At 41.4% G+C, this 25303-nt stretch overlaps 1 protein-coding gene across 6 annotated transcripts in view; it reads left to right on the top strand.

Annotated features, from left to right (window-relative positions):
- NRCAM (neuronal cell adhesion molecule) overlaps window positions 1–25303 on the top strand; it is a 323278-nt gene that overhangs the window by 242495 nt on the left and 55480 nt on the right. For all 6 annotated transcript variants that reach the window (XM_030932837.1, XM_030932833.1, XM_030932835.1 and 3 more), the window contains 2 exons: window positions 18033–18217; window positions 19967–20098. In XM_030932837.1, the coding sequence (XP_030788697.1) occupies window positions 18033–18217; window positions 19967–20098 (317 nt within the window). The remainder of the gene's footprint in view (window positions 1–18032; window positions 18218–19966; window positions 20099–25303) is intronic.

Raw genomic sequence — 25303 nt, forward strand, 5'->3', positions numbered from 1 at the left:
TTAATTTCCACGTTTTTACATGGCTTTGAAGGTTCCTTTTGGAGTTGATTTCCACTTTTATTCCACTGTGGTCTGAGAGAGTGCTTGATATAATTTCAATTGTCTTAAATTTATTGAGACTCATTTTGTGGCCTATCATATGGTCCATCTTCAAGAAAGTTCCGTGTGCTATTGAATGGAATGTGTATTCTGGGTGGCTAGAAAGATGGCTGAATAGGAACAGCTCCAATCTGCAGCTCCCAGCGAGATCAGTGCAGAAGGTGGGTGATTTCTGCATTCCCAACTGAGGTACCCAGCTCATCTCATTGGGACTGGTTAGGCAGTGGGTGCAGTCCACAGAGGGTGAGCCGAAGCAGGGTGGGGTCGTCGTCTCACTCAAGAAGTGCGAGGGGTCAGGGAACTCCCTCCCCTAGCCAAGGGAAGCTATGAGGGACTGTGCCATGAGGAACAGTGCATTCCGGCCCAAGATACTACGCTTTGCCCATGGCCTTCACAACCCGCAGACCAGGAGATTCCCTGGGGTGCCTACACCACCAGGGTCCTGGGTTTCAAGCAAAAAACTGGGCGACTGTTTGGGTAGACACCAAGCCAGCTGCAGGAGTTTTTTTTTTTTTTTTTTTTTTTCCATACCCCACTGGTGCCTGGAACACCAATGAGGCAGAACCATTCACTCCCCTGGAAAGGGGGCTGAAGCCAGGGAGCCAAGTGATCTAGCTGAGTGGATCTCACCCCCATGGAGCCCAGCAAGCCAAGATCCACTGGCTTGAAATTCTTGCTGCCAGCACAGCAGTCTGAAGTCGACCTCGGATGCTCTAAGTTGGTGGGGGATGGGCGTCTGCCATTACTGAGGCTTGAGTAGGCAGTTTTTCCCTCACAGTGTAAACAAACCTGCCAGGAAGTTTGAACTTGGCAGAGCCTACCATAGCTTGGCAAAGCTGCTGTAGCCAGACTGCCTCTCTAGATCCCTCCTCTCTGGGCAGGGCATCTCTGAAAGAAAGGCAGCAGCCCCAGTCAGGGGGTTCCATGTGCTATCTCCCTGAGACAGAGCACCTGGAGGAAGGGGCAGCTGCAGGTGCAGCTTCGGCAGATTTAAACATTCCTGCTGCTAGCTCTGAAGAGAGCAGCAGATCTCCCAGCACAACACTAGAGTTCTGCTAAGGGACAGACTGCCTCCTCAAGTGGGCCTCTGAGCCCCATGCCACCTGACTGGGAGTCACCTCCCAGCAGGGGTCGACAGACACCTCATACAGGAGAGCTCCAGCTGGCATCTGGCAGGTGCCCTTCTGGGATGAAGCATCCAGAGGAAGGAACAGGCAGCAATCTTTGCTGTTCTGCAGACTCGGCTGGTGATACCCAAGCAAACAGGGTCTGGAGTGGATCTCCAGCAAACTCCAGCAGACCTGCAGCAGAGGGGCCTACTGTTAGAACAAAAACTAGCAAACAGAAAGAAATAGCAACAACATCAACAAAAAGGACATCCACACAGAAAAAACCCATCTGAAGGGGTCACCAACATCAAAGACCAAAGGTAGATAAATCCACAGAGATGAGGAAAAACTGGTACAAAAGGGCTGAAAGTTCCAAAAATGAGAATGCCTCTTCTCATCCAAAAGATCACAACTACTCACCAGCAAGAGAACAAAACTGGACAGAGAATGAGTTTGACGAATTGACAGAAGTAGGCTTCAGAAGGTGGATAATAGTAAACTCCTCTGAGCTAAAGGAGCTTGTTCTAACCCAATGCAAGGAAGCTAAGAACCTTGAAAAAAGGTTAGAGGAATTGCTAATTAGAATAACCAGTTTAGAGAAGAACATAAATGACCTGATGGAACTGAAAAACACAGCACAAGAGCTTCGTGAATCATACACAACAATCAGTAGCTAAATCAATCAAGTGGAAGAAAGGATAATAGAGATTGAGGATCAGCTTGATGAAATAAAGTGTGAAGACAAGATTAGAGAAAAAAAGAATGAAAAAGAATGAACGAAGCCTCCGAGAAATATGGGATTATGTGAAAAGACCAAACCTGTGTTTGATTGGTATACCTGAAAGTGACAGGGAGAATGGAACAAAATTGGAAAACACTTTTCAGAATATTATCCAGGAGAACTTCCCCAACCTAGCAAGACAGGCCAGCATTCAAATTCAGGAAATACAGAGAACACCGTAAAGATGCTCCTCAAGAAGAACAACCCCAAGACACACAATCATCAGATTCACCAAGGTTGCAATTAAGTAAAAAATGTTAAGGGCAACCAGAGAGAAAGGTTGGGTTATCCACAAAGGGAAGCCCATCAGACTAACAGCAGATCTCTCAGCAGAAACCCTGCAAGCCAGAACAAAGTGGGGGCCAGTATTCAACATTCTTAAAGAAAAGAATTTTCAACCCAGAATTTCATATCCAGCCAAACTAAGCTTCATAAGTGAAGGAGAAATAAAATCCTTTACAGACAAGCAAATGCTGATGGATTTTGTCACCAACAGGCCTGCCTTACAAGACCTCCTGAAGGAAGCATTAAATATGGAAAGAAAAAACTGGAACCAGTCACTGCAAAAACATACCAAATTGTAAACACTATCGACACTATGAAGAAACTGCATCAATTAACGGGCAAAATAACCAGCTAGCATCATAATGACAGGATCAAATTCACACATAACAATATTAACCTTAAATGTAAATGGGCTAAATGCCCAAATTAAAAGACACAGACTGGCAAATTGGATAAAGAATCAAGACCCATCAGTGTGCTGTATTCAGGAGACCCATCTCATGTGCAAATACACACATAGGCTCAAAATAAAGGGATGGAGGAATATTTACCAAGCAAATGGAAAGCAAAAAAAAAAAAAAAAAAAAAGCAGGAGTTGCAATCGTAGTCTCTGATAAAACAGACTTTAAACCAACAAAGATCAAAAAACAAAAAAGACAAGGGTATTACATAATGGGAAGGGGATCAATGCAACAAGAACAGCTAACTATCCTGAATATATATGCACACAATACAGGAGCACCCAGATTCATAAAGCAAGTTCTTAGAGACCTACAAAGAGACTTAGACTCCCACACAATAATCATGGGAGACTTTAACACCCCATTGTCAACAGATCAACGAGACAGAAAATTAGCAAGGATATTTAGGACTTGAACTAATCTCTGGACCAAGCAGACCTAATAGACATCTGTAGAACTCTCCACCCCAAATCAACAGAATATACATTCTTTCTAGCACCACATCACACTTATTCTAAAATTGACCACATAATTGGAAGTAAAACACTCCCCACCAAAAGCAAAAGAACAGAAATCATAACAGTCTGTCAGACCACACTGCAATCAAATTAGAACTCAAGATTGAGAAACTCACTCAAAACCACACAGCTACATGGAAACTGATCAGCCTGCTCCTGAATGCCGACTGGGTAAATAACGAAATTAAGGCAGAAATAAAGATGTTCTTTGAAACCAATGAGAACAAAGACACAACGTATCAGAATCTCTGGGACACAGCTAAAGCAGTGTTTAGAGGGAAATTTATAGCACTAAATGTCAACAGGACAAACTGGGAAAGATCAGAAATTGACACCCTAACATCACAGTTAAAAGAACTAGAGACGCAACAGCAAACAAATTCAAAAGCTAGCAGAAAACAAGAAATAACTAGGATCAGAGCAGAACTGAAGGTGAGAGAGACATGAAAAACCCTTCAAAAAATCAGTGAATCCAGGAGCCGGTTTTTTGGAAAGATTAACAAAATAGACCACTAGCCAGACTAATAGAGAAGAAAAGAGAGAAGAATCAAATAGACACAATAAAAAATGATAAAGGGGATTTCACCACTGATCCCACAGAAATACAAACTACCATCAGAGAATACTATAAACACCTCTATGCCAATAAACTAGAAAATCTAGAAGAGATGGATAAATTCCTGGACACATTCACCCTCCCAAGACTAAACTAGGAAGAAGTCAAATCCCTGAATAGACTAATAACAAGTTCTGAAATTGAGGCCATAATTAATAGCCTACCAAGCAAAAAAAGCCCCAGAACAGACGAATTTACAGCTGAATTCTACCAGAGGTACAAAAAGGAGCTGGTACCATTCCTTCTGAAGCTATTCCAAACAAAAGAAAAAGAGGGTATCCTCCCTAACTCATTTTGTGAGGCCAGCATCACCCTGATACCAAAACCTGGCAGAGATACAACAAAAGAAGAAAATTTCAGGCCAGTATCCCTGATGAACATTGATGCAAAAATCCTCAATAAAATACTGGCAAACCGAATCCAGCAGCACATCAAAAAGCTTATCCACCACAATCAAGTCGACTTCATCCCTGGGATGCAAGGCTGGTTCAACATATGCAAATCAATAAACATAATCCATCTCATAAACAGAACCAATGCCAAAAACCACATGATTATCTCAATAGATGCAGAAAAAGCCTTCGACAAAATTCAACAGCCCTTCATGCTAAAATCTCTCAATAAAATAGGTATTGATAGAATATATCTCAAACTAATAAGAGCTATTTATGACAAACCCACAGCCAATACCATACTGAATGGGCACAAGCTGGAAACATACCCTTTGAAAACCGGCACAAGTCAAGGATGCCCTCTCTCACCACTAGTATTCAACATAGTATTGGAAGTTCTGGCCAGGGCAATCAGGCAAGAGAAAGAAATAAAGCATATTCAAATAGGAAGAGAGGAAGTCAAATTGTCTCTTTTTGCAGATGACATGATTGTATATTTAGAAAGCACATCGTCTCTGCCCAAAATCTTCTTAAGCTGGTAAGCGACTTCAGCAAAGTCTCAGGATACAAAAATCAATGTGCAAAAATCACAAGCATTCCTCTACACCAATAATAGACAAACAGAGAGCCAAATCATGAGTGAACGCCCATTCACAATTGCTACAAAGAGAATAAAATACCTAGGAATACAACTTACAAGGGATGTGAACGACCTCTCCAAGAAGAACTACAAACCACTGCTCAAGGAAAGAAGTGAGGTCATAAACAAATGGAAAAACATTCTATGCTCATGGATAGGAAGAATCAGTATCATGAAAATGGCCATACTACTCAAAGTAATTTATAGATTCAATGTTATCCCCATCAAGCTACAGTTGACTTTCTTCACAGAATTAGAAAAAAACTACTTTAAATTTCATATGGAGAAAGAAGGAGGACGGAGCAAGATGGCCAAATAGGAACAGCTCCAGTCTCCAACTCCCAGCGCGAGTGACACAGAAGACCGGGTGATTTCCGCATTTTCAACTGAGGTACTGGGGTCATCTCACTAGGGAGTGCTGGACAATCGGTGCTGGTCAGCTGCTGCAGCCCCACCAGCGAGAGCTGAAGCAGGGCGAGGCATCGACTCACCTGGAAAGCGCAAGGGGGAAGGGAATCCCTTTTCCTAGCCAGGGGAACTGAGACACACAACACCTGGAAAATCGGGTAACTCCCACCCCAATACTGTACTTTAAGCAAACGGGCACACCAGGAGATTATATCCCACACCTGGCCGGGAAGGTCCCACGGCCACGGAGCCTCCCTCATTGCTAGCACAGCAGTCTGCGATCTAACCACAAGGCAGCAACGAGGCTGGGGGAGGGGTGCCAGCCATTGCTGAGGCTTAAGTAGGTAAACAAAGCCCCTGGGAAGCTCGAACTGGGTGGAGCTCACAGCAGCTCAAGGAAACCTGCCTGTCTCTGTAGACTCCACCTCTGGGGACAGGGCACAGCTAAACAACAACAACAACAAAAGCAGCAGCAACCTCTACAGACGCAAATGACTCTGTCTGACAGCTTTGAAGAGAGCAGTGGATCTCCCCACACGGAGGCTGAGATCTGAGAACGGACAGACTGCCTGCTCAAGAGGGTCCCTGACCCCTGAGTAGCCTAACGGGGAGACATCCCCCACTAGGGGCAGTCTGACACCCCACACCTCACAGGGTGGAGTACACCCCTGAGAGGAAGCTTCCAAACTAAGAATCAGACAGGTACACTCGCTGTTCAGCAATATTCTATCTTCTGCAACCTCTGCTGCTGATACCCAGGCAAACAGGGTCTGGAGTGGACTTCAAGCAATCTCCAACAGACCTGCAGCTGAGGGTCCTGACTGTTAGAAGAAAAACTATCAAACAGGAAGGACACCTATACCAAAACCCCATCAGTACCTCACCATCATCAAAGACCAGAGGCAGATAAAAACACAAAGATGGGAAAAAGCAGGGCAGAAAAGCTGGAAATTCAAAAAATAAGAGCTCAACTCCCCCTGCAAAGGAGCGCAGCTCATCGCCAGCAACGGATCAAAGCTGGTCAGAGAATGACTTTGACGAGATGAGAGAAGAAGGCTTCAGTCCATCAAACTTCTCAGAGCTAAAGGAGGAATTACGTACCCAGCACAAAGAAACAAAAAATCTTGAAAAAAGAGTGGAAGAATTGACAGCTAGAATAATTAATGCAGAGAAGGTCATAAACGAAATGACAGAGATGAAAACCATGACACGAGAAATACGTGACAGATGCACAAGCTTCAGTAACCGACTCGATCAACTGGAAGAAAGAGTATCAGCGATTGAGGATCAAATGAATGAAACGAAGCAAGAAGAGAAACCAAAAGAAAAAAGAAGAAAAAGAAACGAACAAAGCCTGCAAGAAGTATGGGATTATGTAAAAAGACCAAATCTACGTCTGACTGGGGTGCCTGAAAGTGAGGGGGAAAATGGAACCAAGTTGGAAAACACTCTTTAGGATATCATCCAGGAGAACTTCCCCAACCTAGTAGGGCAGGCCAACATTCAAATTCAGGAAATACAGAGAACGCCACAAAGATACTCCTTGAGAAGAGCAACTCCAAGACACATAGTTGCCAGATTCACCAAAGTTGAAATGAAGGAAAAAATCTTAAGGGCAGCCAGAGAGAAAGGTCGGGTTACCCACAAAGGGAAGCCCATCAGACTAACAGCAGATCTCTCGGCAGAAACTCTACAAGCCAGAAGAGAGTGGGTGCCAATATTCAACGTTCTTAAAGAAAAGAATTTTCAATCCAGAATTTCATATCCAGCCAAACTAAGTTTCATCAGTGAAGGAGAAATAAAATCCTTTACAGATAAGCAAATGCTTAGAGATTTTGTCACCACCAGGCCTGCCTTACAAGAGACCCTGAAGGAAGCCCTAAACATGGAAAGGAACAACCGGTACCAGCCATTGCAAAAACATGCCAAAATGTAAAGACCATCGAGGCTAGGAAGAAACTGCATCAACTAACGAGCAAAATAACCAGTTAATATCATAATGGCAGGATCAAGTGCACACATAACAATATTAACCTTAAATGTAAATGGACTAAATGCTCAAATTAAAAGACACAGACTGGCAAACTGGATAAAGAGTCAAGACCCATCAGTCTGCTGTATTCAGGAGACCCACCTCACATGCAGAGACATACATAGGCTCAAAATAAAGGGATGGAGGAAGATCTACCAAGCAAATGGAGAACAAAAAAAAGCAGGGGTTGCAATACTAGTCTCTGATAAAACAGACTTTAAACCATCAAAGATCAAAAGAGACAAAGAAGGCCATTACATAATGGTAAAGGGATCAATTCAACAGGAAGAGCTAACTATCCTAAATATGTATGCACCCAATACGGGAGCACCCAGATTCATAAAGCAAGTCCTTAGAGACTTACAAAGAGACTTAGACTCCCATACAATAATAATAGGAGACTTCAACACTCCACTGTCAACATTAGACAGATCAACGAGACAGAAAGTTAACAAGGATATCCAGGAATTGAACTCATCTCTGCACCAAGCGGACCTAATAGACATATATAGAACTCTCCACCCCAAATCAACAGAATATACATTCTTCTCAGCACCACATCGCACTTATTCCAAAATTGACCACATAATTGGAAGTAAAGCACTCCTCAGCAAATGTACAAGAACAGAAATTATAACAAACTGTCTCTCAGACCACAGTGCAATCAAACTAGAACTCAGGACTAAGAAACTCAATCAAAACCACTCAACTACATGGAAACTGAACAACCTGCTCCTGAATGACTACTGGGTACATAACGAAATGAAGGCAGAAATAAAGATGTTCTTTGAAACCAATGAGAACAAAGATACAACATACCAGAATCTCTGGGACACATTTAAAGCAGTGTGTAGAGGGAAATTTATAGCACTAAATGCCCACAAGAGAAAGCAGGAAAGATCTAAAATGGACACTCTAACATCACAATTAAAAGAACTAGAGAGGAAAGAGCAAACACATTCAAAAGCTAGCAGAAGGCAAGAAATAACTAAGATCAGAGCAGAACTGAAGGAGATAGAGACACAAAAAACCCTCCAAAAAATCAGTGAATCCAGGAGTTGGTTTTTTGAAAAGATCAACAAAATTGACAGACCGCTAGCAAGGCTAATAAAGAAGAAAAGAGAGAAGAATCAAATACACGCAATAAAAAATGATAAAGGGGATATCACCACCAACCCCACAGAAATACAAACTACCATCAGAGAATACTATAAACACCTCTACGCAAATCAACTAGAAAATCTAGAAGAAATGGATAATTTCCTGGACACTTACACTCTTCCAAGACTAAACCAGGAAGAAGTTGAATCCCTAAATAGACCAATAGCAGGCTCTGAAATTGAGGCAATAATTAATAGCCTACCAACCAAAAAAAGTCCAGGACCAGATGGATTCACAGCTGAATTCTACCAGAGGTACAAGGAGGAGCTGGTACCATTCCTTCTGAAACTATTCCAATCAATAGAAAAAGAGGGAATCCTCCCTAACTCAGTTTTATGAGGCCAACATCATCCTGATACCAAAGCCTGGCAGAGACACAACAAAAAAGATAATTTTAGACCAATATCCCTGATGAACATCGATGCAAAAATCCTCAATAAGATACTGGCAAACCGGATTCAGCAGCACATCAAAAAGCTTATCCACCATGAACAAGTGGGCTTCATCCCTGGGATGCAGGGCTGGTTCAACATTCGCAAATCAATAAATGTAATCCAGCATATAAACCGAACTAAAGACAAGAACCACATGATTATCTCAATAGATGCAGAAAAGGCTTTTGACAAAATTCAACAGCCCTTCATGCTAAAAACGTTCAATAAATTCGGTATTGATGGAACGTATCTCAAAATAATAAGAGCTATTTATGACAAACCCACAGCCAATATCATACTGAATGGGCAAAAACTGGAAAAATTCCCTTTGAAACCTGGCACAAGACAGGGATGCCCTCTCTCACTGCTCCCATTCAACATAGTGTTGGAAGTTCTGGCTAGGGCAATCAGGCAAGAGAAAGAAATAAAGGGTGTCCAGTTAGGAAAAGAAGAAGTCAAATTGTCCCTGTTTGCAGATGACATGATTGTATATTTAGAAAACCCCATTGTCTCAGCCCAAAATCTCCTTAAGCTGATAAGCAACTTCAGCAAAGTCTCAGGATACAAAATTAATGTGCAAAAATCACAAGCATTCTTATACACCAGTAACAGACAAACAGAGAACCAAATCATGAATGAACTTCCATTCACAATTGCTTCAGAGAGAATAAAATACCTAGGAATCCAACTTACAAGGGATGTAAAGGACCTCTTCAAGGAGAACTACAAACCACTGCTCAGTGAAATCAAAGAGGACACAAACAAATGGAAGAACATACCATGCTCATGGATAGGAAGAATCAATATTGTGAAAATGGCCATACTGCCCAAGGTTATTTATAGATTCAATGCCATCCCCATCAAGCTACCAATGAGTTTCTTCACAGAATTGGAAAAAACCGCTTTAAAGTTCATATGGAACCAAAAAAGAGCCCGCATTGCCAAGACAATCCTAAGTCAAAAGAACAAAGCTGGAGGCATCACGCTACCTAACTTCAAACTATACTACAAGGCTACAGTAACCAAAACAGCATGGTACTGGTAACAAAACAGAGATATAGACCAATGGAACAGAACAGAGTCCTCAGAAATAATAGCACACATCTACAGCCCTCTGATCTTTGACAAACCTGAGAGAAACAAGAAATGGGGAAAAGATTCCCTATTTAATAAATGGTGCTGGGAAAATTGGCTAGCCATAAGTAGAAAGCTGAAACTGGATCCTTTCCTTACTCCTTATACAAAAATTAATTCACGATGGATTAGAGACTTAAATGTTAGACCTAAAACCATAAAAACCCTAGAAGAAAACCTAGGTAGTACCATTCAGGACATAGGCATGGGCAAGGACTTCAGGTCTAAAACACCAAAAGCAACGGCAGCAAAAGCCAAAATTGACAAATGGGATCTAATTAAACTAAAGAGCTTCTGCACAGCAAAAGAAACTACCATCAGAGTGAACAGGCAACCTACAGAATGGGAGAAAATTTTTGCAATCTACTCATCTGACAAAGGGCTGACATCCAGAACCTACAAAGAACTCAAACAAATTTACAAGAAAAAAACAAACAATCCCATCAAAAAGTGGGCAAAGGATATGAAGAGACATTTCTCAAAAGAAGACATTCATACAGCCAACAGACACATGAAAAAATGCTCATCATCACTGGCCATCAGAGAAATGCAAATCAAAACCACAGTGAGATACCATCTCACACCAGTTAGAATGGCAATCATTCAAAAGTCAGGAAACAACAGGTGCTGGAGAGGATGTGGAGAAATAGGAACACTTTTACACTGTTGGTGGGATTGTAAACTAGTTCAACCATTATGGAAAACAGTATGGCAATTCCTCAAGGATCTAGAACTAGATGTACCATATGACCCAGCCATCCCACTACTGGGTATATACCCCAAGGATTATAAATCATGCTGCTATAAAGACACATGCACACGTATGTTTATTGCGGCACTATTCACAATAGCAAAGACTTGGAATCAACCCAAATGTGCATCGGTGACAGACTGGATTAAGAAAATGTGGCACATATACACCATGGAATACTATGCAGCCATAAAAAAGGATGAGTTTGCATCCTTTGTAGGGACATGGATGCAGCTGGAAACCATCATTCTTAGCAAACTATCACAAGAACAGAAAACCAAACACCGCATGTTCTCACTCATAGGTGGGAACTGAACAATGAGATCACTTGGACTCGGGAAGGGGAACATCACACATCGGGGCCTATCATGGGGAGGGGGGAGGGGGGAGGGATTGCATTGGGAGTTATACCTGATATAAATGACGAATTGATGGGTGCTGACGAGTTGATAGGTGCAGCACACCAACATGGCACAAGTATACATATGTAACAAACCTGCACGTTATGCACATGTACCCTAGAACTTAAAGTATAATAATAATAATTTTAAAAAAAGAAAATGTGGCACATATACACCATGGAATACCATGCATCAATAAAAAAAGATAACTTCATGTCCTTTGCAGGGACATGGATGAAGCTGGAAACCATCCTTCTCAGCAAATTAACACAGGAACAGAAAACCAAACACACTTATGTTCTCACTCATAAGTGGGAGCTGAACAATGGAAACACATGTACACAGAGGGGAACATCACACACTGGGACCTGTCAGGAGGTGAGGGACTAGGGGAGGGATAGCATTAGAAGAAATACCTAATGTAGATGATGGGTTGATGGGTGCAGCAAACCACCATGGCATGTGTAGACCTATGTAACAAATCTGCACATTCTGCACATATATCCCAGGACTTAAAATATATATATATATAAGAAATCTGAAAAAAGTATAGACTGTAGTTAAAAATAATGTATTAATATTGGTTCATTAATTGCAGAAAATGTACCACATTAATGCAAGATGTTAGTAATAGGGGAAACAATGGGGGGTATATGGAAACATTCTATACTATCTTCCCAAATGTTTTGCAAATGTGAACTGTGCTAAAAATAAAATTTATCAAAAAAATAAATAAAGTTGAGACACACACAAAAAAAGAATAAATAAAGAAAAAAGAAAATTCTCTTTTTTTCATAGTTTGCTGAAAATTTTCAAAAAAATAAAAAAATAAATTTCATATGGAACCAAAAAAGAGCCCATATAGCCAAGACAATCCTAAACAAAAAGAACATAGCTGGAGGCATCATGCTACCTTACTTCAAACTATACTACAAGGCTACAGTAACCAAAACAGCATGGTACTGGTACCAAAACTGATGCATAGACCAATGGAACAGAACAGAGACCTCAGAAATAACACCACACATCTACAGCCATGTGATCTTTGACAAATCTGACAAAAGCTATGGAGAAAGGATTCCCTGTTTAATAAATGATATTAGGAAAACTGGCTAGCCATAAGCAGAAAACTGAAACTGGATCCCTCCCTTATACCTTATACAAAAATTAACTCAAGATATATTAAAGACTTAAATATTAGACCTGAAACCATAAAAATCCTAGAAGAAAACCTAGGCAATACCATTCAAGACAGGCATGGGCAAAGACTTCATGACTAAAACACCAAAAGCAATGGCAACAAAAGTCAAAATTGACAAATGTGATCTAATTAAACTAAAGAGTTTCTGCACAGCAAAAGAAACTATCATCACAGTGAATGGGCAACCTACAGAATGAGAGTAAATTTTTGCAATCTATCCATCTGACAAAGGTCTAATATCCAGAATTTACAAGGAACTTAAACAGATTTGCAAGAAAAAGCAACCTCATCAAAAAGTGAACAAAGGATATGAGCAAACATTTCTCAAAAGAAGACATTTATGCAGCCAACAAACATGAAAAAAAGCTCATCATCCCTGGTCATTGGAGAAGTGCAAATCAAAAGCACAATGGGATACCATCTCATGCCAGTTAGAATTGTAATCATTAAAAAGTCAGGAAACAGCACATGCTGGAGAGGATGTGGAGAAATAGGAACACTTTTACACTGTTGGTGGGCATGTAAATAGTTCAACCCACTTTGGAAGACTGTGTGCCAATTCCTCAAGGATCTAGAACCAGAAATAGCATTTGACCCAGAAATCGCATTACTGGGTATATACCCAAAGGATTATAAATCATTCTACTATAAATGATTATAAATGCATCATTCTACTATATTCTGCTGTTCTGTATCTTTTAAGTGGAGCGCTTAGGCCATTTACATTCAATGTTAATATTGAGATGTGAGGTACCCTTGCATTCACATGCACACGTATGTTTGTTGCAGCACTATTCATAATAGCAGAGACTTGAAACCAACCCAAATGCCCATCAATAATAGACCAGATAAAGAAAATGTAGCACATATACACCATGGAATACTATGCAGCCATAAAAAATTATGAGTTAATGTCCTTTGTAGGGACATGGATGCAGCTAGAAACATCATTCTCAGCAGACTAACACAGGAACAGAAAACCAAACATCACGTGTTCTCACTCGTAAGTGGGAGTTGAACAAAGAGAACACATGGACACAGGGAGGGGAACATCACACACTGGGGCCTGTTGAGGGGTGGGGGGGCTAGGGGAAGGATAGCGTTAGGAGAAATACCTAATGTAGATGACGCGTTGGTGGGTGCAGCAAAGCACCATGGCATGTGTGTACCTATGTAACAAACCTGCATGTTCTGCACATGCATCCCAGAACTTAAAGTATAGTAAAAAATATACATAAATAAAATTTTAAAAAATAATAAATTTAAAAAAAAAGAATGTGTATTCTGCAGTTGTGGGATGAAATGTTTTGTATATATCTGTTAAGTCTATTTGTTTCAAGGTATAGTTTAAATCCATTGTTTCTTTGTTGACTTTCTGTCTTGATGACCAGTCTAGTGCTGTCATTTGAGTGTTGAAATTCCCTACTATTACTGTGTTGCTGTCTATCTCATTTCTTAGGTCTATTAGTAATTGTTTAATAAATTTAGGAGCTCCAGTGTTAGGTATATGTATGTTTAGGATTGTTATATTTTCCTGGACAAGGCCTTTTACCATTATATAATGTCCCTTTTTGTCTCTTTCAACTGCTCTTGCTTTAAAGTTTGTTTTGACTGATACAAGAATAGCTACCTCTGCTTGCTTTTGGTGTCCATTTGCATGAAATGCCTTTTTCCACTCCTTTACTTTAATTTTATGTGAGTCCTTATGTATTAGGTGAGTCTCCTGAAGGCAGCAGATAGTTGGTGGCGAATTCTTACCCATTCTGCAGTTCTGTATCTTTTAAGTGGAGCACTTAGCCCATTTACTTTCAATGTTAGTATTAAGATGTGAGATGCCCTTGCATTCATTGTGCTATTTGTTGCCTGTGTACCTTGGGATTTTTATTTTTTGTTTTTGCTTTTTAAATTATATTTTTGTTTTATAGGTCCTGTGTGATTTATGCTTTAAAGAGGTTCTGTTTTGATGTGTTTCCAGGATTTGCTTTAAGATTTAGAACTCCTTTTAGCAGTTCTTGTAGTGGTGGTTTGGTAATGGCAAATTCTCTCAGCATTTGTTTGTCTGAAGAAGACTGTATCTTTCCTTCAAATATGATGCTTAGTTTTGCTGGATAAAAAATTCTTGATGGATAATTGTTTTGTTTGTGGAGGCTGAAGATAGGGCCCCAATCCCTTCTAGCTTGTAGTGTTTCTGCTGAGAACTCTGCTGTTAATCTGATAGGTGTTCCTTTATAGGTTACCTCATGCTTTTCTTAAGATTCTTTCCTTCATCTTAACTTTGGATAACCTGATGACAGTGTGCCTAGACATCTTTTTGAGATGAATTTCCCAGGTGTTCTTTGTGCTTCCTGTATTTGAATGTCTAGGTCTCTAGCAAGGCCAGAAAAGTTTTCCTCGATTATTCCTCCAAATATGTTTTCCAAACTTTTAGATTTCTCTTATTCCTCAGGAACACTGAGTATTCTTAGGTTTGGTCATTTAACATAATTCCAGACTTCTTGGAGGCTTTGTTCATATTTTCTTATTCTTTTCTTTTTGTATTTGTTGGATTGGGTACATTAAAAGACCTGTCTTCAAACTCTTAATTTCTCTCTTCTACTTGTTCAGTTCTATTGCTGAGATTTTTCAGAGCAATTTGCATTTCTCTAAGTGTATCCAATGTTTCCTGAAGTTTTGATTGTTTTTTCTTTGTGGTATCTATTTCCTTGACTATTTCTCCCTTTGCTTTTTGTATTGTTTTTTGGATTTCCTTACATTGGGCTTTGCCTTTGTCTGGTGCCTCTCTAATAAGCCTAATAACTAACCTCCTGAATTCTTTTTCAGGTAAATCAGGGATTTTCTTCTTGGTTTGGATCCATTGCTGGTGAGCTAGTGTGATTCTTTGGGGGTTGTTAAAAAGCCTTGTTTTGTCATATTACTAGAGTTGGTTTTCTGGTTCCTTCTCATTTGGGTAGATTCTGTCAGAAGAAAAGTCTAGGGCTGAAGTCTGTTGTTCAGATTGTTTTGTCCCATGGGGTTTTCCCTTAATGTAGTACTCTTTTCCTATGGATGTGGCTTCCTGTGAGCCAGGCCGCAGTGATTGTTATCTCTCTTCTGGGTCTAGCCACCCAGCAAGTCTACCCAGCTCCAGGCTGCTACTGGAGTTTGCACAGAGTCCTGTGATGTGAACCGTCGGTCTCTCCACCATGGATACCAGCACCTGTTCCGGTGGAGGTGGCAAAGGGTTGAAATGAACTCTTTGAGGATTCTTAGCTTTGGTGGTTTAATGTTCTATTTTTGTGCTGGTTGGCCTCCTGCCAGGAGGTGGTGCTTTCCAGAGAGCATCAGTTGTGGTAGTGTGGAGAGGAACTGTTGGTAATTGGAGCCCTAGAACTCCCAAGATTATATGCCCTTTGTCTTCAGCTACCAGGGTTGGTAGGGAAGGCCCATCAGGTGGGATTAGGGCTAGGCATGTCTGAGCTCAGACTTTCTTTGGGTGGGTCTTGCTGTGGCTGCTGTTGGGGAGGGAGTGAGGTTCCCAGGTCAATGGAGTTGTGTACCTAGGAGGATTATGGCTGCCTCTGCTATGCAGGTTGTTGGGGAAGCGAGGGAAATCCGGCAGTCACAGGCCTCACCCAGCTCCCACGCAAACCAAAAGGCCAGTCTCACTCCCACAGTGCCTACCGTAACAGCCCCAAGTCTGTTTCCAGGCAGTGGGTGAGCAGGGCTTGAGCACTTGCTGCAGACTATCCACCTCCCAGCTGCAAAAGAAAAGGGCTTAGTTCTTCACCAGCCTGTGGAGTCTGCACGCTGGATTCACGCCTTCCCCCGAGTTCTGGCCAGGAGGTTTCTCGCCTGGTTCAAATTGTTATAAAGTTCAGCTGGAAACTTCCTTCTCCCTGTGGCATTTTCCCCACACCTCTGGCTGCCCTCCTGAAGGATCCCTATGGTGCCAGGCAGGAATGGCCTGCTTGGGGACCCAGCGAGTTCACAGGGTCTTTCCTGCTGCCTCCTCTACCCCTGTATTTCACTCAACTCTCTAAATTGACTCAGCTCCAGGTAAAGTCAGAAACTTCTCCCACAAACTAAACCTTCAGTTTCTCACTTTTGCAGCTTGGGCGCTCACAGTATTTGGGGTATCTCCCGGGTCCTGCAATAGCAGCCCAATTCCTTCAGAGAGTCTGTGAGTCCTCTCAGCAGGTTTGTTCTTGCAGTCATTCTGGAGCTAAAATTCACGATGCAAGCCTCCACATGCTGCTCTGTCAGTCCACATCAGAGCTGCAATCTAGTTCTGCCTCCCATCTGCCATGATGATCCCTTCTGGGCTGAGCTGTTCTTATTCAGAGTCACTTGCATTTCTATTGACAAATATTGTTATCTTCCTGAGGGCCTGGACCATACTTTCTTCATCATCTTCCCAACACACAGCTCAGTGCTTGGTGTATAGTTCAGTGCTTAGGAAATTTTTGTGTTGAATGGATTTTTATTTTACCTTCATGAAAACTTTCTGAAGTTATTAGTTCAAGTCAAGCTTTATTATCCCCATTAAGGCAACTAAGGAAACTAAGCCTCAAAAAGACCAGAAATCCAGGGACAGGGTTGGAATTCTAAAGATCTTCTAACTCCAAGCCTATATTTTGACTTTGCATCTGTCTCCGTATTTCATGACAATAAAACACACAGTTGGGGCTAGGCGCGGTGGCTCACACCTGTAATCCCAGCACTTTGGGAGACTAAGGCAGGTGGATCACGAGGTCAGGAGATCGAGAGCATACTGGCTAAAACCGTGAAACCCTGTCTCTACTAAAATTACAAAAAATTAGCTGGGCATGGTGACAGGCACCTGTAGTCCCAGCTATTCGGGAGGCTGAGGCAGGAGAATGGCATGAACCCGGGAGGCGGAGCTGGCAGTGAGCCGAGATCGTGCCACTGCACTCCAGCCTGGGCAACAGAGCAAGACTCTGTCTCCAAAAAAAAAAAAAAAAAAAACGCAGTCGGGTGACAAATGATATGAGTGATAACCTAAGTTTGATCTATTCTTAGCAATTAGTATAGTAATATTTTTAAATGTCACTAATAATGAAACTAAGGAAAGAATGCTATTTCCCTAATCACTTAGTTCACATCATCAGATAGACTGCTGTAAAATAGGAAAGTTCTTCCGTTTGATATGGAAATGTATACAAATATTTATGGTCATAGATATGTTTATGAGTTTTTCTCTGTACGTTTTTAATTCCAGCTAATGAAAAATTATAATTCAGTATCATTAATTTAATGGTAATTCTTTTGATTAACATAGTAGCTTCATGTAAAAATTTCCAGGAGTTCCTCATTAGTCACAACGATGAAAAAAGTAATTAGGCCCCATCAGTAAAGCAACTCATAGTGGCATTCACACTGCATCATTGACATCAAAGTTTGTGGTGTGCCATAAATTAGTATAGTTCTGATTATGTGAAAATGTAAAACTGTAAGCATTATTTATAAAAGTGTGGTGCTAATTAAGATATCTATATATTTCTTATGATTTTTAATAAAGATTTGTTACAAACTTGCATGAAAATTCACCCTCAAAAGTAGTCATAGGTGGATTTCTTTTTTGTAACATCATTATTTATTTATCCTATCAGGCCTACCCCAATTATTTACTGGGCAAAAGAAGATGGAATGCTACCCAAAAACAGGACAGTTTATAAGAACTTTGAGAAAACCTTGCAGATCATTCATGTTTCAGAAGCAGACTCTGGAAATTACCAATGTATAGCAAAAAATGCATTAGGAGCCATCCATCATACCATTTCTGTTAGAGTTAAAGGTATATTGTTTAAAATCCATTCTTCTTGCCTTCATGAGAGACCCTGAAACTTTAATTAAATGTGGTTTTCATTACATTTTTAATAATGATAAAGGTAAATTTATATCAGCATTCATGGTACCTTGACTGTCTTCTCATTGCTATTTGTAGTGCATCTAAATCAGATTAAAAATTTACTTGTTCAAATCTTCCTCACAGAAGAATCCCAATTAATAAACATAGGAAGAATGAAGGAAATAGAAAAGTCATCATTAGAATCCCACAGTAATAACTGCAGCAGGCAAGATCAAACAATGAATGCTAAAATTAGTGGGTGAAACTTTAAGGAGAAACAGGATATTTATGTAGCTTCAAAGTGTTTTTATCCCACAGAAATTAATTACTGGGGAAGTTTTAGCATGTCCACAAATACTTTATTACTCCTTTCTTTAGAAGATGGAGCTTACCTGCCCTCTTCTTGAGTGTATGCTGGACACTAATGAACAGAGTATGGAATCCAGGGAAATAGTAACTTTGGAGTGGAGAAACCTGGCAGACACAATCTTAACCAAGTGATGAATGTTAGCATCAATAATAATAAGTCGTGTTGATATCATATATTCCCTCACATGGTACAATTAGAAGGATTCATGACCTTTGAGATATTCTCAAAAGCCTAAAACCTCAGGGTAACCATGAGAAAACATCAGACAAACCTAAGCTGTAAGACAGTCTATGAAATAAGGAAGTGTCAAGGTCACAAAAGACAAGGAAAGACCAAGAAATTGTCAGATTGGAGACTATGACAAGTAAATGCAAAAGATGTTACAAGTAAATATGGTGTCTAGGACAGGATCCTGGGACAGAAACAAGACGTTAATGCAAAAATGGGAAATCCTAACAGAATGTAGAGTTTAGTTAAGTACCAGTGTTAACTTTTCATTAGGTAACTGGACCATGGTCATGTAAGATGTTAACATTAGAGGAAGCTGAGTGAAGGATGTATGGAAACACTCTGTAATACCTTTGTAACTTTTCAAAAATGATGTTTTTAAGTTGCTTCCTAATTATATAATTATATATATATATTCTACAGGGCTTGGAATTTATTTTATTTATTTATTTATTTTGAGTCGGAGTCTCGCTCTGTTGCCCAGGCTGGAGTATAATGGCACTATCTTGGCTCACTGCAACCTCTGCCTCCTGGGTTCAAGCAATTCTCCTGCCTCAGCCTCCCAAGTAGGTGGGATTATAGGCACCCACCACCACACCCGGCTGATTTTTTTTTTTTTTTTTGTATTTTCAATAGAGACAGGGTTTTACCATGTTGGCCAGGCTGGTTTCGAACTCCTGACCTCAAGTGATCCAGCCACCTTGGCTCCCCAAAGTGTTGGGATTACAGGCATGTGCCACCGCGCCTGACCCAGAATTTAAATTTGTGTTTCTTAGCCCTACCTATATCTGTAATTTGCTCTGTATGCTTAGACAAATCTGTCAATGTCTGACTAATTTTAATGTAAAATGAGAAAGTGAGATTTGTATCAAACAGGTCTAGAAATAATACATATATGTGTGTGAGTCTCTTTAAACATTCTTTGGAAAATTTTAAGTGTTTGAAGCATCGTTTATAAATCTATTTGCTCAAAAAAAATGAGACTAACCAGTTTAGTGTGAAGGACTTGCTTGTATTATTAAAATAGTTCAATATGTTCTTTTGCTAAAATGCTTATTTGATTCAGATTTTTGGTCTTTTTTCTTCCTCCTATAAAGCGGCTCCATACTGGATCACAGCCCCTCAAAATCTTGTGCTGTCCCCAGGAGAGGATGGGACCTTGATCTGCAGAGCTAATGGCAACCCCAAACCCAGAATTAGCTGGTTAACAAATGGAGTCCCAATAGAAAGTAAGTTGCCTTGACTGGTTCTAGTTGCAGTATATTTTTAGAGCATATATACATCCCAACAATGAATAAATGGTGATAAAAAATAATTCAGGTTAAGGAAGGAAGCCACATGTATGTTAAACAGAGGCACCAAATTACCTTTGTGTTTTATTACCATTAGATATTTATTATGAGTGTGAATAGTTTATGCTGTTAACATAATGGTATGTGATGACAGGTACTTGGCAATATTTCCTCTGTTTTTTGCGTGGATAATGGGAAGAATGACAGGGTCAGAAATAAATATTACTGAAAAGTTTAGATGGTCTTCTTTGTGCAAAACATCAAGTGATTTGTGGAAATGTCATAGGCACTAGAGGAGATAGGTGGGGAGACTTGGCATAGAGCCAATGGATACGACAAGCATGAGAAACCCAGCTGTCTTAATTTAAAGAGTTTTCAGTCATAAGTATAGCAAGTATAGCCCGGGTTTTCCCACTGTCTTCCAAGGTCACCGTCCCATTTAATACCCAAAGAAGAACACATCCTCTAACCCTGATCATATACAGGATGCTTTACCTTTGCCTACAGCTCCCTCCCTGAAGGCCGCTGATACCATCCTTGAGCAGCACCTGGGCAGCCTAGCTATACCTGTTGCCCCATTCAGCAGCCTCCCTGCTCTGCCACTCCACTCCTTGCACTTCATTAGCCAATTTCTCCAAGCTGCCACTATGCTGCCCAATGTGTGGCTTCAGGCCCTCCCATTAATCTGCTAAATCGTAGCAAAGGCCAGCTTTACAAAATTTGGCTAAAGGCTTGGGAAGAGTCGAGGGAATTGTAGCAAAGAAAAAAATCTTTAAATGGATGTTGCACCTCACTGCTCCTTAATTCCTAAGCCATGGCCATGAACAGAGAACCCACTAGACTCTCCTCTTCCTCCACCCCACCCACCACTAGCTACTGCTGAGAAGAGCATCTTTCAACATTTTCCCCTTCTTGGAGTTCAGACCTCCTCTTAGACACCAAGACAGAGAAAGTCAGTTCTGGCATCAAACCCAGCCTTAGGTTCACTCTCCCAGTCAATAACATGATTACCTGCAAAGATATTCTTTACTCACAATAAAGATTACTCAGGCTTATGATACAGGACAGATTGGCTTTGACTGCCTCCAAGTCAGAATCCAATATTGGTTCTACATTTACATAACCAAAAGGTCTGCTGAATTGACTTTCCCAAAGTAACACCACACATTTCCCCTAAGATGGTTCCAAAAAACTGCTGGCAGATTTAAAGTGGCACAAGTCCCTGTTTCTTACCATCAAGGTCTGACAACTGCAGGGTGACTGAGTCATCACAGCCTGCTCCATGAGTATTTATTGGAAGTTCACTTGTGTCTCATAGCACAGTAGCTGTCAGATGCTTTGAAACAGGCAGCCTGTGTTCACTGTAAAAGGAAGTGTATTCCTGGGAGAAAACAGATGCTAGAGGCCAGCAAATAGGGTTTGGGTATATCCACTCCCAATTTTAACCAGGATCAGGATCCAGAGAAATGGCAGAGAGTACTTTGCAGTTGTTTCAGGAAGCTCTTGCTACTCTCAGGGGAACATGAATGAAAACTGAGAGGAAAAAGTAGAAGAAAGCCCAGAACTAAAGAAGTTTTATAGTGGCCAGGCATGGTGGCTCATGTGAGCCTATAATCCCAGCACTTTCAGAGGCTAAGGCAGGTGGGTTGCTTGAATACCAGAGTTAGAGACCAGCCTGGGCAACATGGTAAAATCCTACTTCTACAAAAAATAAAAAAAAAAATTACCTGGTACAACCTATGATTTTCTCAGGAATGCATACAAAATAGCAATAAATGATGATACATGCTTGATATTTTTGCACCATGTTTTGCAGCTCAGAGTTTTTGTGTCCATTTATGGAAGGTTAAAAGTGCCCCTGAGATCTAGCCTCAGTGAAACTGACAAGTGGAAGGGACCGTCCATGTAGCCCTTCAGCAGGGAAAATGGGGGAGCCAGGGGGATAAACCCTCAAGCTTGGCAGCCAGAGTGCAGTCCTATGCAAGGAAAATTGAGATGTTGGTGGATGACATAAGCAAGGGACGATTAAATAATGAGGCTGATTTTTCTTCTTGATTTGCTCAGCTTGTTGTCCTTCCAAACCAGCTGTCTTAGTCCATTCCTACTGCTGTAACAAAATGCCTTAGACTGGGTAATTTATAAACAACAGAAATTTATTGCTTGCAGTTCTGGAGGCTGGAAAGTCCAAGATCAAAGCACCAGCAGATTTGGTGTCTGGTGATGACCTGTTCCTCACAGTTGCTGCCAAGACCCTTAGAACAGCACCAGTCCCATTCACGAGGGGGAAACCCTCATTTCCTAGTCACCTCCCAGAGACCCTACCTCTTAACCTTGGAGTCAGGTTTCAACATGAATTTTGGAGGGACACAAATATTCAGACCATAGTACCATAGTATGCAGTACCTCTGAGGGAACCTTGTAAATCCAGTCACCTTAACAGCTTTCAAAATACACTCATAATAATACTCCTCTTTTAAACTACATTTTTGTGGGGAGGATCAGCTGTAAAAGGCCTGCTTTGGGGGTGCAGAATAGTAATACCAGGAAGACGTTAGGTCCCCTTGTAACCCTAAATTTTCTGATTAGGTAGAGAAGAAAGAGTTAGGACTAAACATCTCAAATCAGATCAGCTCATTTCTTCCATCCCAAAAGTCTTCTTTAAGGCCCCATGAGACAGAAAAAAGGAGGCTGAGCAGACATGGCTGGAGTGCCACAGCTCCTATAGATCCAGGGTTGGTCACCCTCTGGTGTGCCTCAGAGATGTCACTCTGGTGGACTTGCAGGGAGAGGAATACCACACGGTGTGGCAGCAAAGCAAGGAACCCGGCACCACCAGGCCGCTCCATGGTGCTGGTAGCAGGTGCTGCATGTTTATGCCAAGGTAACGTGAAGCCTCCCTGGAAGGGGTCTTTCTTGACATCTGGTGGCCAAGCTGAAAGTGGATTACCATTTGGACATCTCATAACTAAAAGGTGATGAGCCAGCAGGTCCCCTGCACAGCTTTCTGAACGATGACACTGCAAAGGTACAGCTGTTGCCTGCCCCTGGCCTTCTGCAGCTGGCCCATCTGCAGCTTCTGCTGAGTGGCCTCATGGGTGGATGCTAAGTCTTCAACAGCTAAGTTCAAAGTGAACTCTGCATACCCCCACCGTGTGTTGATCTCCCCTGATCCAAAATAATGAGAGAATGAGGGGGATGCAGAAACTATCCAAAAAATTGATAGACATTTAAGGAGTGCCGCTCTCTTTTTCATCCCCTTCTTGGTAATTGTCCCATGAATTTAGAGGCCCCTAAAGGGAATTGCCTTTGAGGGTTAGGGACCATCCTGGAAATGGGGCACCAGTGCTTGTTTCCCATCTGCAGTTTACTAACTTGTGCACCCCATAGATACATCTAGCAGTGTTGGGACACAGGGGAAGGATGGCAGGGAGATGTAGAGAGGTGAAGGTAGGAACTGAGGGCACAGACTGCCACAGTGTGTGACAGGGCTGAATTAGCACAGTGAGGACTCCTTGCCTTCATCATGGGGTCCTAGTGTAGGCCCCAGAAGTGAGCTGGGAGCACAAGCTGCCTTGCTGACAGCACTTTCTACCCAAGAGACTGCAGACATTGCAGGTGGACCAGCTGCTGCGGGTGAGGGTCAGGAAACAGCTGTGCTTCTGAAGTACTGTTGTGCAGGCGCTGTGCAGTGTCCCCTCCAGGTGCCTGAAGTTTGTCTCCTGTGCCACACAACAGAGATACAGTCAGGGGACCATGCTGCCAGGTACATAGCCTCCCCACTCCTGACTTGCAGGTGAGCACCTAGGGACACCGACTATCTCCTTTCACCTCTGCAGGCTCTGGTGGCTGAGTGCACATAAATATTGTAAAAGGAGAAGCTGGTTCAGGGAGGCGAGTGGTAAGAAGGGTTCTTTTAGCAAAATGCAATGTTATTGATCTGTGACTGTGCATTTCAGACCTGAAAGCTATTGTTTAAAAAAAAGTGGAAAAATTAACTCCAAAAGTGCCTGGGCTTTTATTTCAGTGTCTTCTAGAGCTTTGCCCTTTCCCTGTCCCCAGGACTGGCCAGATTACTTAAAGCTTTCCTTGAAGAAAAATCACAGGCTGTATTAAATAAATGTGGAATTTTCCTAAAACCACCTAAAATTTTGTAGATTGTTTTAAAACAATCTACAAAAGTCAGAAAAAAGAACACAGCTGCAGAGAACTGGTGCTGAAAGAGAGCTTTGATTTTATTGTGTAATGGGAGGGTGTGAAAAATAGAACCCAGGACCAGAAAGAAAATGAACTTGCTGTTGGCAGGATTGGGCAAAGCATTTCCCTGCTCTCCCCTAGGAGGTTGCTTTTCAGGACTTAAAAGCCACACTGAGGTGGGTGTTTTTGAGTTCCTTTTTCCTCCTCCTGGTCTTCCCCACTGGAGAGCCTGTGCCATCCTGGTGGTGGTGCCCAAGGCCGTGGCCACTGTGATTCCTATCTCTGCAGGAGAGTCTAACACTTGCAGATCCTTGATAGTTTCCAACGTGTGTTGTATTAGGTCTCTCAGACTCTTCTGCATGATACATGGATAAGATCACACCATTATTGTGTTAAAGGGCACCTGTCCTCTCAGGCATGAGGAGGGAAAAAGAACTAAGAAAATGCGAATGGGCAGAAGACCTCTTCCTGGCACAATGACATATTTTTCTCACAATGAAAGATGTTGAAAGCCAGTAATCTAAGATAAGCACCAGGAGACTAGAGGGCTGGTCCAGGATTATCCTGGGGTTTCATCAAGGGATCCTCCCTTCTTCCTTTTCACAAAACTAAGGGGCTCAGTGGTATCCTCTTGTAGGGATAGAATAAGTAAATGAAGAGGGAAATTTAACTCTTCACCCAGAAATGTGTTCTACATTATGCCCAAATGTTCACATTCCAGGAAATGTTTACAAAGTTGACTGAGAAAACCTGAGCAGTAACCTCATTTAAACAGACCAGTACGTGCTGCCATTTGTAGTCTCTCGTCTCCAAAATGCATAAAATACTATATGATTAACCTGTTTCACAAAATTATTTAAAAAATGAAATTATGCAGTAAATGTGAAAACATTTTAAAGATTGATAGTACTCTGTTCATGTAAGGTGGTATGACTATTATTATTCTCA

This window comes from Rhinopithecus roxellana, chromosome 6 (assembly GCF_007565055.1).
Source record: "Rhinopithecus roxellana isolate Shanxi Qingling chromosome 6, ASM756505v1, whole genome shotgun sequence".
NCBI lineage: Eukaryota > Metazoa > Chordata > Mammalia > Primates > Cercopithecidae > Rhinopithecus > Rhinopithecus roxellana.